Raw genomic sequence first — 14,647 nt, 5'->3', positions numbered from 1 at the left:
CACGGTTCCTCATGGGTTTGGTAAAGGGAACAGGTAAACTACGGGCACAGACAGGCTCACCTTGGGGCCTCAGAGGGCAGTGTCCTTTCAGAGTGAGGTGCAAGTGCAGGTTTCCCAGCCTTGGGGGGTGGGGAGAGGTGGCATGGGGTAGTGACCTGTCACCCCACCTGTGCATGGGCCCCAGCTTGGTATCTCAGGTAACACAATTTCTCTGCCTCTAGTTTTCACATCTAGAGCATGGAAGGAGCTGTTGAGAGAGAAAATGACTCTCACGAGGTTGCTCTGGGATTAATTAAAACTTGTCGACGCTCTGCACCACTGGGGGCCAGCTGTGACATGCACGTCCATTCTTTCCAACAGTCCCATGTGTCCTCGTCTAGCTCAGCACGCACACGCCCACCAGGAACGCGCACGAGACAAGCAGGTCAGCGGCGTGGCCCCGGGGTGAGATGGCCGGCGCACCTGTCGGGAAACCTGAGACTCTGGGCGGGTAGGAAAAGCAAGGGAGGCTGAGTGAAAACATGGGCCTGCCTGCAGCAGTCCCAGGAGGCAGCCCAGTCTTTAATCAGTTTGGAAACCAATTAAAAAATAGCTTCTAGAATCTCTAAGACCCAGTGCGTCATGCTTGGTGGAATTCTCCGGCAGTGCAGGGGAATGACTGAAGGACGGGGTGTTGATCTGGTTTCACAGTCGTGGTGTTGGCAGCTGGACGAGTGAGGGGACGCTAGCTAGTCACCTGTGTGAGCCACTAGGCATGAAACCACTGCTGCTGTCGTTGAATGATACGCATTTTTGTGCTGTTGCTTTTATACGTATCTGAATTCCTCATGGTGTTCGCATGTAAATATGTCACCTGAATTTGTAGGTACCATTTTGTGTCATGCAGTTACTGGAATGTACAAAAGAAGTCTATAATCTTTACAAATAAGAGTTGCAAACAGAATTATAAAACACATATCCCAGCATGGATGATTCTTAGAGCTGCAAGGAGCAGGCATCTTTATTTGGTTCACGTCAGGTCTGCAGCAACCACTCAGTATTAAAAAGGAGGAACGGAAAGTAGGATGTACAAAAAGACGTCCTGTCCCTTCAGAAAGCAGCGTTATCAGAAGTGTATCTCCTGCGGACCCTCCCTCCCTCTCCTACGTCCCTTCTCCCCAAAAAGACCCCAAACTAAACCAAACTGTGGAAGGAACGGGGAGTGAATGGATAACGGAAAAAAATAAAACTGAATTTAACTGGAACATGCTCTAATCTTTAGTTTATTTCTGGTTAAAAATATAGCAATCCAGTGCAGTGTAGTAAAGAAATCTGCTCGAAAGGTAGCAGAGAAACAGCTAAACGTAAGCAAAGCAAGGCAGAGCCGTAGACGGCTGCACCCAGGATGACCGTGGGGTGGGTTCACTGGAAGGATCTTCCCGGGCGTGGGCGCAGTGGGACCTGCGTGTGGACATGGCCAGGCCCCCCAGACATGTCCGTCCACGTGGGTGGGGCTGGCTCCATAGCTAGGACCACGGGGCACTCAAACGTTCTGGAACCTTGTTCTTTTGTTTGGATGGTGGGACAACGCTGGTAGAGAAGGCAGAAACACCAGGAGCCTGTTTTTGTTTGAAACGTTACGTTGTATGTTTCTGGGGAGATAGATATGCAACGATTTCTCAGGAATTTTTTCAAGCCACTGGGTTTCAACCACATTCCTGTCCTGGGACCAGACCAGCTCCAGAGTATGAATGAGGCATCTGGAGGGAATATGCGTATGTGTGGGAGAAGTTGAGACAGGTACAGGACAGAGATGTGAGAACCCGTGGGCTCAGTGACAGCGGGAGAAGACAACGTCATGTAAGGGCCACCGCGGACGTCCGACAGGGACACATTGTGCATCCTAAGTGCAGAAATGCCAGATGCTTGGAGCCCAGGCGTGATGTCAGAAATGGTCCATGGCTAAGGGGCCCCCACACCGCTCCCTGCCCTCCGGCACCAGCCCCCAGGCCTCAGCGCTCTGTGGGCCCCTGGACGTCCGCAGCTCGGCTTCCCTGGGTTCTGGTGGGAGGAAGGCAGAATGGGGGCGGGGGAGGGACAGCAGAAAAATAAGAACTTGGCTTTAAGACTCAGTGTGGGGAGACGGCCTTGCAAGGAAAGCCGTGGGCAGTGCCAAGAAGAGGGCAGGGTTGTGATGTGTTTCATGAGGAAGAGAAGAGAAGGCAGACCTCTGCTCCCTTAAGTATGCAGCACAGATTTAAAATAGAAAAAGGCCCAGGCTGCTGCCAGCTGGGATGGGACACTCTCTTCCCCATGCCTCACACCCATGCTTGTCACCTGCCATTCCAGAACAGAGTTCTGGAATAACCCAGAGGAAGAGCAGGGTTAACCCACCCTGCATTCCGCGTCACAGCAGCTGCTCCCCACCCGCCCGGCACAGCAGGACCCTCCGGAGGGGTCTTCCTCGGCTGCCTCCTTTTCCACATCCCAGACGGGAGTGTGACTGTGACGATGACAGTTTTATTTTTTTGCCATTGAGGGCCAGGATCCCTTTTCTTTCCACATCAAGCTGGAGGGGCGGCGTGCTGGCCTCCTTCTGCCATGCCACACAGCATAGTGTTATACAAGCAAAGAATTCTGGCTAAAATCCAAAAAACATTACCCAGAAGAAAAGGCAAACTGTGAGTAATACCCAATCCTGTTCTGTGAAAAGACTCGGAAGCAGTTGTGGGGCCGTCCGAGTTGCGGTCCTTCTCTTGTAACGTCTCCCTTTTGTACACCAACCGTTGTTGCTGACGCGACAATCTCATCAGATGAAAAAGTTAATAAACAAAATGGCGACTCCGATGTTGAGCAAGATCACCATGGCCACCAGGATGGGAGCCGAGCCCTGGAACAGGAGGAGGAAGAAGAGGTGAGCCCACCGCCCAGGGAGAGCCTTCTCTCTTGGCCATGCCCCCACCAAAGCCAAACGAGGGGTTCCAGGAGAGTAATGGATTGACTCCTCAGAGCACAAAGCCCCTCACATCAGAATCGAGGGGGGCTCCCCACTCGCTTCTAAGGCTGAGTTCCTGGTCTTGGAATTCCCTGTGGCTTTGAAAACCATGGTGCCTGCCCGCCTGCGGCCCCAGGTCCCTGAGTAAACAATGCCACACCTGCGTTACTTTTGCCTTCAGCTCCGTACAACTGGGACTTCAGAGGCCGTCACGAATTTCAGATGCGGCCCACCCAGAGTGGCCCCTAAATTCAGCCTGAGACCCCAAATCCGGCGCTGGGAGAGCCCTGTCATAGTTCCCTAGGCACATCTTCCTCAGTAAAACCTCCTTCCCGTGAGCTGTGCGGGCTCCGTCTGACAGCCCTGCTGCGTGGCCCCCACCGCCATCAGCGCCGGCCCCGCAGGTGGGGGCAGGCAGGAGGGCTTCATGCTTGCCTTCGGGCCTTTCCTGGGGCACAAAGCACCCGACTCCCTTGGAGCGGAGGCCCCAGCCCAACTGGGTGCCAGGAGCACAGCCTCTCCTTCCCTGGGCCTGAGGCCTTGGTGCCTCTGCGCTGCTGGGAGCAGAGACTGCCCTGCAGGACAAGGATGAGGGGCAGCACCCAAGGCCACTGCTGGAAGTTCCCCATCCCCCAGGGACTCGGCGCTGCTCCTGCAAAGTAACTGCAGGCACCCAGCTGGAAGCCTTGTGCCTCTGCCCCAGAGAGCTTCATTTTCAAGCACCCAAAAGCACCAGCATGGTTAAGGGGGCTAAATATAGAACCCTTCCTGCATCTCCCACCCCTGCCCATCATTCGGCTGTTCCTGAAATAACACACACAAGCCACATACACACATGCACATGGGTGCATACACACATAAGCATGCACACACACACCACATACATACGTGAGCGCACACGTTTCTGGCTGCCGGAATGCAACAAGTGCCGTTGTAAGTGCGAGCTGGTGTTTAGGGCCCATCGAGAGCACATGGGGGCTGCTCTCTGCCAGGATTTGGTGCAGGGAGGGCAAGAGCACTTCAGAAACCAGCCCACCAGCAAGACGGGTGTTCACAGTGGTTTCAAGGGGAGGCAGAAATGGCCTCGGGGGCCACAGGCCACCTTCCAACAGGATGCATCTCTTCAAAGAGCACGACGCCCTGACACACGGGGACCACACCCAGGGGTCGGAGTGGACACAGCCTGCCCGGCAGCGATGCTCAGTCCCAGGGGGCCCAGTCCCAGGGGGCCCAGTCGGGATGCATGAAACGCAGGTGTCCTCACACGTGAGCAAGTCTCAGCGTCCCCCTGGGGGCCTGATAGACCTGGATCCTGGCCCACCCCGAGCATCTGATCCTGCAGGCCTGGGGTGGGCCAGAGAAGCTGCATTCTAACCACCTCCCAGAGAACGCCGACGAGGCATCCTGGGACCACACCCACGTGGAGAACCACGGCCTGGTAGGAAGGGAGGCTGTGGGGTGGACGGCCCCACGTAGAACTCTGCTGTCCCCCCCATAGGTGTGGGCTTTGTGGGAGCAGGACACGTGTTCTGGTGGATGAGTGGACCCCACCACCCAGCCAGATGCCCCAACTCCTCTCTGTGTCTGGCTCTCCGTGTTCCCATCCAGGACACAGGACAGTCCTCAAAGACGGTGATGGCGAGGGCTACTTACCAGGAGATGCAGCCCAGAGGAGGGAAGGACCCTTCCGGGCAGCGGGGAGGTTTGAGTGAGTTGGGGGAAGGTCTAGGGGAGGATGGGGTCCCATGCTGCCTGGTTTCTTTTTGGGAGCTTCCACAATTGCCCAAGTACTTTCGCTAAAAGAATCGAGTCTGGGAGTAACCCTCTCAGGGATCTGGATCTGTCTATAGGAATTGAAACCTCCACTGGTTTCATGTGTTGGAGGGGTGTCCCAGTCCTGGGGAAGCAAACGCCATCAGCCGAGAGCCACCCCTCCAGGCCCCCCTACCCCAGCCTCAGTAGTAGGGGAGGGGGAGGACTCAGGTTTCCAGTGGACCAGCCTGGGCTCTCACCACCACCCCCACCCCCTGCCCCGGGACTGGCCGGCACCCACTCACTGTGCTAGACTTGAGCTCGTCCCCATTCTCCTCGTCCGACTCCAGTGCCACAGGCAAGGACTTCTGGGGCGGGGAGAAGGTCAAGTCCCAGCGCAGCAGCCGGGGCTCAGCCCTGTCCCCCAGCCGCAGGCTCTCCAGTCTCTGCACTGCGGGCTCTGTGCACGAGGCTGGCCTGACGTTCTCCTTGTTCTGGGACTTGGACCTCAGTCTCTGTGACCCAAAGCCCCGATCCTCGGAGCGGCGGTCCTCTGCCAGGCCCCGGTAGGCGCCCCCCTTGCTGTAGCGTCTCTTCTGGGCATGCGCCTCCTGCATGTACGCGTCCACCCTCAGCAGGGGCTTCATCTCCATCTCGTAGTTGCTCAGCTTCTCCTCATCCGGCTCCAGCAGCTTGGGGCCCCCGGGGCTGGGGTTGCCGGCTCGGTGGTGGGAAGTCCAGGAAAACATGGGGGGCGACTCCGTCCGCCGCTCCCGGGGCTTGGGGTTACTGGGCTGCTTGTGGCCCGAGCCCCGGGTACGGAAGTCATCTGCGGGCTGGCCGCTGCGCAGGGCGCCGCTGCGGACACCCCTAGAGCCCCCAGCCTTCTCCTCGCCCCAGCTGTTGCGGGCATAGTCCCCTCCCCGGCCCTCCAGGAGCATCTGGATGTCCCCGCCTCGCTCCTCGTCCACCGAGACCTGCCGGGAGAAGTGGGCGACCTTGTTCCTCACGGCGGGGGCCGGTGGTGGGGTGGCCGAGGGGCTAGCGGGGAAGCTCTGCAGGGGGCTGTCGTCGGGGGTCAGGTCCGAGGGGGTGGTGCCTTTGCGGTACAGCTCAGGGCTCTCCTGCTGCAGGGGTGTCCCCGTGGAGATCACTTCGATGTCATCACTGGAAAGCTGATGCTTCGGCCGCTGGTACTCGAGCCCTTTACGGAGGAGGAGATGGAAAACACACAGGTGGTTAGGCCTGACCTCACCTGAGGATGGCAGGAGATCGGGCCAGGACCAGGGCTAGGGTGACAGGCAGCCAGGGCACTCGCCGCTCACCAGTGGGGTGTGGGCACAGCAATTCCCAAAGCCCTCCATGGAACCCCAAACCCCCCACCCCATGGGCGCTCTGAGGATGACCAGGTCACGATGGGCAGTGTGGACAGTTGTTCCAGTCCCCAGCTGCATGGGAGACGCAAGATTCAGAGAACATACAAGGAGTGGGGCCCAGCCCGCTCCATGGGGTCTCAGGTCCCACCCCTGACGGGGCCCTCCTGAGGATGAAAGGAAGCATCTCATGCTAGATGACCTTCTATGGGGTCTCACGGCCTGGAGTTGCCCACCCCGTCTGCCCAGGACACCTCTGTCTCAGGGTGGCCTGGGCCTCCTGGGGGCTGGGCCCCAGGGTTAGAGAACAGGAGTGGTCTTCCTGCCCCACCTGGGATTCTGGAGCCTCTGAGTTGGGGACAGGGGAGGGCCACGGGGGACACAGCACCTTCGGCGTGGCCAGAAATCCCTCGGTCTAGCAGGGGCCAGCCCCTCCATTTATGAGGCGACGTCTGCCAGGCTGTTGGTGGCATGGGAGCACCACCTGAAGGCCCCCTGCTCTTGCCTGGCGGGGGGAGGGGTCTCATCATGGCTGTTTCATGGAAGGGCGAATGCCCCTGAGGGAAGCCCCTTGTGGTCTCCGAGAGGGAATCAGACCCAAGAATGCTGGGAAGTTGGATGAGTGGGGCTCGAGGCAAGCGGTCAGCCTCTCTGAGTCTACACCTCATCTGTCATGTGAGGGTGTGGCCTGGTGACTCCAGGTCTCATTCAACAACTGTGCCTCTGTGGCCATGGAACGGGGACATGGGGGTGGGCTGCAGCAACACCTCCCGGCCATGGGGTCCAAGGAACTGCACTGAGAACTGGCCACACCATGGGGAGAGACCCCTGGTCCCCTCACAGGACCCCACCATCACTCCCCTGACCCGCCTCGATTGTGACTGAGACTTCCTCGGGTCCAGGCTCCTGTGCCTTAGACCCCAAGGGCCCTGGGTGAGGCTGGACACCAGGCCTTGCCCAGGAGGCCATCTGTCCACCAACAGCCCTGGGGTCAGCCCCGGCTGGCCCGCAGACCTCACACCCCAGAGGGAAGCTGGTGCCCTCCTGCTCAGCTCCAGCACCCTATCAGAGCCATCAGCTATGAGATCGTTCTCAGCTAAAATTAATTTCAGCGCAAATGACATTCCTGGAAACATCACTGTGAAAATGCAAGGCAGAAAAGGCAGCACTTGCAGCTGAATTCCAACATTTCTGTCCTCTATCTTGTGTCCTGGGGTTTCCAAGGCCACTCAGGTCCTCCTGCCTCCCAGAAGCGGGCCTGGCCTCCCTGGCTGCCCCAAAGGCCAGGACCCCTACCAGCAAGGCTGAGAGCTGCCGGGTTCTGGGAGCAGAGCTCAGGGTGTGGTCTCAGAACACAGACTGCGAGGTGGCCGAGTCCGTCCTAAACCCGGAGCAGCTTCCACTACACGCCTGCGCTGCCGCCCGCCGGGAGTGGGGGCTGAGGGAAGCGAGCCTAACCAGTTCTCCAGGACTTCCTGGTGGGGAGGCTGCTCCCGAGTGAGGCCGGAAGGGAAGCGGGGTGGGAGATGGGCGGCTAGCCCGGCCTGCAAGGATCTCAGCCTCAGCCGCCCTCTCTCTCGTCATCAATAACCTCCTTCTCCAACCTTCCCTGCCTCCCTCAGGCCCATCTAACCTCCAGGGAAGGATGAGGGTCATAGATCTGGCTGACTTGCTGCAGCTTCTAGTTCCTTCCCCCTCATTGTTCCAGAGCCTGGCTGCACAGCTGCTGCTAGTCACACGTGGCAATATACATTTAAATGTAGATTAGTTAAGACTAAACAAAACCAAGGATCCAGGTCCTCAGTGGCAGCAGCCACAGTTCCTGCATGGCTAGTAGCTACCTCACTGGACAGAACAGTTATAGAATAGTTCTGCCATCACAGAAAGTTCTAGAATAACACGAGGGGGAAGGGCAGAGAGAGGCAGCACATGCAGAGCACGTGGATACTCACAGAGCAGGAGAGGGATGCCCACATGCACGCAGGGACACGCAGCATGGGGGCAGGAGGGATGCTGAAACCACGCAGGCTCCAGCAGGCGTGTCTGAGGGAGGCGTGTGCCCAGGCCCCGCACACGGACACGCACCATCATGAAGGAGAAACAAACACGAGGAGAGATGGCAGAACGTGGCCTCAGAGGACAGCCATTTCCGCCCCCACCATGTGGCGCCCCCGACTCACCGTTTTCCCTGTGCTGGAAGGAAGGTGAGAACTCTTTGGCAGTGATCCTGGCGATCCTTGCTTCCTCCTGGGCCTTCTGGGCCGCGGTGAGGGCTGCCTCGGCCTTGGCCCTCGAGTGGGAGGTCCTGGGTGGGAGAAACAGGGAGGGCGGTGAAGGGACAGAGGCACCGAGGGAGGGTTGGCAGCCGCTGATGGATCCCCACAGCAGACTGGGCCGAGACATGATGCTGGCCGCCCTGGGGTTTGCCCCCGAGACCTGCGGATCTCTCTCATTCGTCCATTCATTCAGCAAACATCACTGGGCACCAGCCAACCAGGCCAGAGTGCCTGCCAGCCTTTCTGGGCACAGGGCAAACCATCCCCTGTGCACGCCCTGGTCTGGGGGGTGTCCCACGTCTGAAGGGCAGAGCTCCCAGTCCTGCTGCAGGGAGTGCCCCTCCTTCCCTGTGTCGTGTCCACAGACTGGAGGCCAGACCCATGGCTGATTCGTCCCTGAGCCTCCGGGGCAAGCAGGTGCTTAATCAGCGTTGACCTGACCAGAGACGAACAGTTTGGGGGCGACCGCGCCTGCCACCCCCGCCAACAGGCAGAGAGCATCTCCGTGGGGTGAGCAACCACGCTGGCTGGGCCCTAGAGCAGGCATGGGCAGGCTTGACGGCGGAACCAGCCAGGCCCTGCCTAGAGATGCGGCCCACCTGCCGTTAGCATGTTAATGTGGGGTGATGGTGTCACCTGGAGCACAGGCGTGGCCCCTCCACGGAGGAGCCTCGAGGCCCATGAGAGGTCACACGCCTCTGTGCCTCAGTTTCCCCTTTGGTCAAGAGGATTCAGCAACACCACCAATCTCGTATGTGTGTGTGTGGAGGGGGGGGCGCGTGATGTCCCTCAGCACAGGCCCGCTGTGGGGGCGTGATCAACATGGGTTTGCTCTCATGTTAGTAAACATCCTGCACTCGTGAGACAAGAGCCCAGACCCGGTGACACCACACCCCAGGGTGGCTGCGGTGACAGGAACCACCACTCGAGCCTCATGGTGCTGCCCTGAAACTTCTAGCAAGACAACCTCCCCGCCCAAAGGTCTGTGCGACTCCAACTCGAGACCCCAGGGTGTGGGTGGTCCCCACTCAAGGCTGAGTCTCTCCCCGGCTGAGTCCCGCATGAGGCCTTCCTCCCTTTGTAGAACGAGGGCTGGACTGGGTGCCTGTGTTGGGACAAGGTGGAGACTCTGTGTGTCCTACCTGCCTGCATTTTTGCATTTCTTCCTGCCCGGTGTCCTGGCTCCAAGGGGCCCTACTTCCCAACACTGGGGAAACTGAGGCACAAAGACCAAAACCCCCAAGACAAGGGGCAGCCTCCCCCTCGGAGGTCTCCTCAAGGCTCCTTCTGAGCAGCCTGATGCTCCCAATACTCATGTCACTCACAGTCCCTGGGCTTAACCTGGACACCCTCCCTCCTCGTGAGGGACTAGGTTTCTTTTTTCAAAATTCCCCTGCGCTAACTGGGAACAGTTTTACTAGAAAACAAATGTATGACATATGCACACATCCAGTAAACCAGCATGAACGTGCGTCCAAGAAACGGAGCACGCTGCTGAGGATGCCTGCTCAGCCGGCTCCAGGGTTCCCGTTAACGTCCTCTCCCAGCGCTCCCACGTCCCGCCACCTGCTGCATCGCCCAGAAGCAGGCCCCAGAGATTGAAGAGAAACCCAAATGCAAAATGTAGCACTGAGAAAATTCTACCCTTCACAGAGTTTTATCTCCCAGGAATTGGGAAAAGACGGCTATCACTCAAGATAGCTGCAACCCCGTGTCTCCCAGGGGCGTAAGCAGAGAAGCACCACCTTCTAGAAGATTCCTCGGGAATCCTGTGATTCTGATTACAACAGAAGAGGGGTAGGAACGTCATGGAGACAAAGCCATTAATAAAACACTAATTACTACTACTTAATTTGTTATCAATAACAACAAATCAATTGATAAATCATCGCTGCAGCCTTCCGGCACACCCTCAGCCCATCCGCAGCCCACAAGCTCCCGAGCAATCTCCCCTATCTGAAGCCAGTGTGTTCCAGCTCTGCAGTCCCCAAAGGTCACAGCCACGAGTTTATGGAAAATTTGGGCTTTCCTGTCCCTGGCACTAAGTTGGAGGCTGGTAGAGGCGCGTGTGTATCTCAAGAGCCGTCCACGTCGTCACATCAGAAACAAGGGTGGAAGTCAGACCCAGCAAGGGCCAGTTTGAGGCCACCGTTGTCCAAGGCCACATCTTAAGGCCAGGGCGTCATTGACGGAGGGAGACAGGACAGGATGGCAGGGTGTCTGGTGCCATCGGGTGAGCAGGAGCAGGGGCCCGCCAAGCTGGCTCCCTGCCACTTCTTTCCCATCCTGTCCCATCTCTCCTCGGCTGAGACCCTGTGAGCCACTCCGGAGAGCGAGAGCAGCGCAGACGCCCCAACTTGGAGACCCGAGGGCAGTGGAGGCCCTGAGCGACCCCTTGGGGGGCCCTGAACTGGGGCCTGTCCCTGAAATTGTGCTCAAAATGCTCTAAATGCTTTTCTCCCCCACTAAGCAGAGGGTGCACGGCCCTCATCAGATTGTCAGGGTCTGTGAGGCCCCACAGCTGGCGTGCACCATCTGCACACAGCTGGTCCCCACGGAGGAGGAGCTTCAGCCGGGTCCCTCAATCCTGCTACCGCAGCAGGCGAGTCGGCTCCACGGCGCGTTCTCAACTTCCCCCAGAACCGCCCAGGGGGCTCCGAGCTCACCTCTGCCCCAGTGACAGTGGCTTCTCTCCAGAATGTTCCATGGGTTTGTTTTTTGTCTTGTTTTTGGTAATAATCGTTTTATTGAGATATAACTCACATACCATACAATTCACCCATGTATAATGTAGGATTCAGTGGTTTTTAGTGTATTCACAGAGTTGTGCAACCATCACCACAATCATTTTCATCATCCAAAAAGAACCCTGTTCCCTTTGTCAGCCACCCCCACGTCCCCCAAGGCTGCCCCACCAGCCCTGGCAACCACCAGGTTACTTTCTGTCTCAGTAAATTTGCCTATGCTGGACATTTCATGCCCAACTAGGTTTCTTTTAAGGTTTTCTTTTTCCTTTTGAGGTGAAATTCACATAACATAAAGTAAACCATTTTCAAGTCCACAGTTCGGTGGCACTAGCACAGTCACAATGTTGGGCAACACCACCTCAATCTAGTTCCAGAACATTTCCGTCCCTCCAAAAGGAGGCCCGTACCCATAAGCAGTCACTCCCCACTCCCACCATGCCCCCAGACCTGGGGGAGTCTGAGCGACAATTCAGCCTTGACAAAGCACCTGCCACTGTCACAGGGTCACGGAGTCCAACCATATGCGGCCACCAGGCGGAATACCGAGGCCTTCCCCCAGCTGGCCGAGGGCGGGGCCGCACTGTGTGTTCCCCTAATCCCGGGACCTTGGGTAATCAGCTGGCAAACGAGCGTCAGAGCCGACCAGACGGAGCGTCCCCAAAGCCCTTTGTCTGGCTGGGACCCGAGCAGGTGACGTCCACCCTGAGCATCCCGCACCTTTCTACACCAAGTCTGGGATGGCCCCGGCCCCGGGGACGCACAGTGTGCTCACAGCACAGATGATGGAATCCTGAAAATATGTATGTTGTAAGGGCTCTGAAGCGAGCCATGGAGAGAGTGAGCCCCGGGGCCTCCCGAACCTGGTGGGAGGCGCCGTGAGCAAGGAGGGCTCAAGGGTGGGCGGTTTGGAAAGGCCGAGGACGGGCGACGAGGCTGGGGCAGAGGAGGGCAGGCTCACTCATGCCTCCAGTCCCACTTGTCTCAGAGCATTTGTTTGTCTCATAGGCCATCACCTCCTAGTAAGAGCAGGCTGATAAATGAACCGATGATGCAATAACTTAATGTCACGAGGAAAGGAGGGGAGTAGAAAAAGGAGGGAGGCTGGCGGTGAGGTCAATACAGAGAGTGCGTGCAAGCAAGCCTGGGACACCAAGTGGACGTGAGCTCCCTGGCAGCCAAGGCAAGCAGGGAGCACCACTGATGCAGTTCAGGGTGCATGTCAGACCAAACAGAAGCTGTAGCTTGGGAGAGGGACAGCCAGGCCAGGCCCTGGACATGAAGGAAGTTTCTCTCTCGGCCTCACAGGTTTCCTCAAGGGCTTCTTGTGACGACCTTCCACGCAGGCCGCTGGGGCCACGCAAAGCAGTTCAGCAAAAACGACCGGAGGGGGCTGAAATGACCCTGAAGACCAACATCGAGGGTCTGGAACAGGGCCCAGCGCACTTTTGTGGAGGTTCTTTCTCGAAGCTGAGCCTGGATGGCTTGAGGCCGGCTTCCACCCCGAGAAGGATGTGAGACAGAGCATTCTCTGCTGATGGCATGTCCCTGTGTTCCTGACAAGACAGATGCAGATGAATGTGGAGCCCAAACAGGACTTGGAACCAAGAGACAGGACAGTAGGAACATGGTTCGACAGAGGAAAGGCAGGGCAGGCAGCTCGGGGCAGAGGGAAGGGCCCGGCCTCAGGGTAGCAGGGGGCCATGGATGGTTGAGGAGGAAGAGTGGTTCGAGCCCCCGGGAGACAGTGTGCGCCCAAGGCCACGGCCAGTGCAGCACAGAGCTGGACAGGCTGCTCACAGGCGAACTTACAGGGAGACCTAAGCGTGAGCGAGAATCTGTGTTTTTTTAAAGTAGCGAGTTTGACGGTTCCTCATATAGAGGAATAATGTGAATATTTACTATACAGGTGTCCACCTCGCAGAACTCAGCTTAAATCTCCCCAAAGGCAGGCTAGCGGGGCGTCATTCCACAGCATTTCTGCACACGCGTCCCCACGGCATGCATGTAGACACCAGTGCCACCCCCTCCGGGTCCCCTCTGTCCTTATGGACACGGGGCTTGGCTATGACAGTCTCTCCCGGGAGGGATACATCCAGAAGGCGGAGGGAGGCTGAGGCCGTCGCGGCACACGATCCTATTTTTGTCCTGAACCCTGGGAAATAAAGACTCCCCAGCTGACCTCAGACGAGGTGGGGCGGCTGCCGGGAGGGCCCACTGGACACAGCATCTTCGGGGCGGTGTCTGCTCCTTGCTCGTGCGGCCTGGGCCCTGCTGGATGGTGAGAGCAGGGCCACCGCCTTCAGACCTGGAGCCTGGGGACCCCGCTGCCCTGCCTCCACGCCACACCCGTGGCGAGGTGTGGCTGAGTCATTCCACTCCTAAAGATCCCGCGGACTGGGCCTCGAGCCCTGGATCTGACCCCCGTCCCGCGTCTAGGACCTGTCATCACAGTGCCATCCGACCCTCCGTGATGGGCGCCTTTCGGGAACTCTCCTGCAAGACCGTCCGCTCTCGAGGAGGAGGGCATGCTGCACCCCGCCTGCTCGGCACCCCCAACACACAGCACAAGTCAGCGAGCGGGAAACGGCCCTGATGGGGCCACTATTTGGTTCCCACGGCTTTGCTTGGTAAAAATACCACAAACGTTAATTCACCAACATCATACGTATATTTACATATATACGTTCACACATATATAAAAAGAATATGCTGTGCCAGCCCTCAAATAAAACTAAATCAAGATGAGTGCATTTAACAGAGAAGAGAACCTCCCAACGTGTCACGAAGGTTCATTTTAAATGAGACTCGGGAACAGCCAGCAGCCAGGTTCTGGGTGGGTAAGTTTCCCAGGGTTCCGAGCCCCCTGGTCAGCCTGTGGAGGGGTCTGGTCGGCTGTGAGATCCAGTGGGGCCTGCACCGAGCACGCTGGGCTTCCTCGCTCCAGGAGCTCCACCCGCGGGTCTGCAAGCGCTGTTTCCCACACTGTGCATGGGGGTTACTCAGGCCCTGTGCCCCGGATCCCACCACCAGCCCAGCGACCCAGACAGAAGGCAGCAGAAACAACCGGGCTTTCTGCACTGCTGCTGACCTGCAGGCGGGGTGGGCCGGGCTCCTCCAACGGGGGTGCCATCTCTCATAGACCGCGCGGGGGATGAATGTACAACCACGGGGCTACATAAGACAAGGCCACAGATGCATGAGGTGCCAGAGTGGGCAGGGCATGGGGTGACCTGCCTGTGTCCCCCGCAGTTCCACCCTTAGCACCTTTACTGGACTCACTGGTGTCCCCCCAAACTTTGTCCATCTGCAACCTGGGAATGTGACCTTATTTGGAAATAGTGTCATTGCGAGGTGTGATAAAACCCCAAAGGCCTGGTGGCCCCTGAGTGTCTGACTCAGCAGGTCTGGGGTGGGCCCAGGAATTTGCATTCCTAGTGATGCTGGTGGTCCAGGGACCTCCCTCTGAGCACCGCTGCCTGGAAGGTGAGAGACTCTAGATCCCTGACCACAGCCTGCTGCCCTCGC

General features: G+C 58.1%; 1 protein-coding gene across 1 annotated transcript in view; it reads right to left on the bottom strand.

Annotated features, from left to right (window-relative positions):
* Positions 1–780: 780 nt before the first annotated feature.
* JPH3 (junctophilin 3) overlaps positions 781–14,647 on the bottom strand; it is an 89,611-nt gene continuing 75,744 nt past the window's right edge. The window contains exons 3-5 of the mRNA XM_058528436.1: positions 8,280–8,404; positions 5,032–5,930; positions 781–2,869 (exon numbers count right to left, since the gene is read on the bottom strand). Coding sequence (XP_058384419.1) covers positions 2,789–2,869; positions 5,032–5,930; positions 8,280–8,404 — 1,105 coding nt within the window. The 3' untranslated portion in view covers positions 781–2,788. The remainder of the gene's footprint in view (positions 2,870–5,031; positions 5,931–8,279; positions 8,405–14,647) is intronic.

This window comes from Diceros bicornis, chromosome 32 (genome assembly GCF_020826845.1).
Source record: "Diceros bicornis minor isolate mBicDic1 chromosome 32, mDicBic1.mat.cur, whole genome shotgun sequence".
Classification (NCBI taxonomy): Eukaryota; Metazoa; Chordata; class Mammalia; order Perissodactyla; family Rhinocerotidae; genus Diceros; species Diceros bicornis.
The sequence above is the reverse complement of the archived record's forward strand: the minus strand, read 5'-3'. Positions and strand labels throughout refer to the sequence as shown.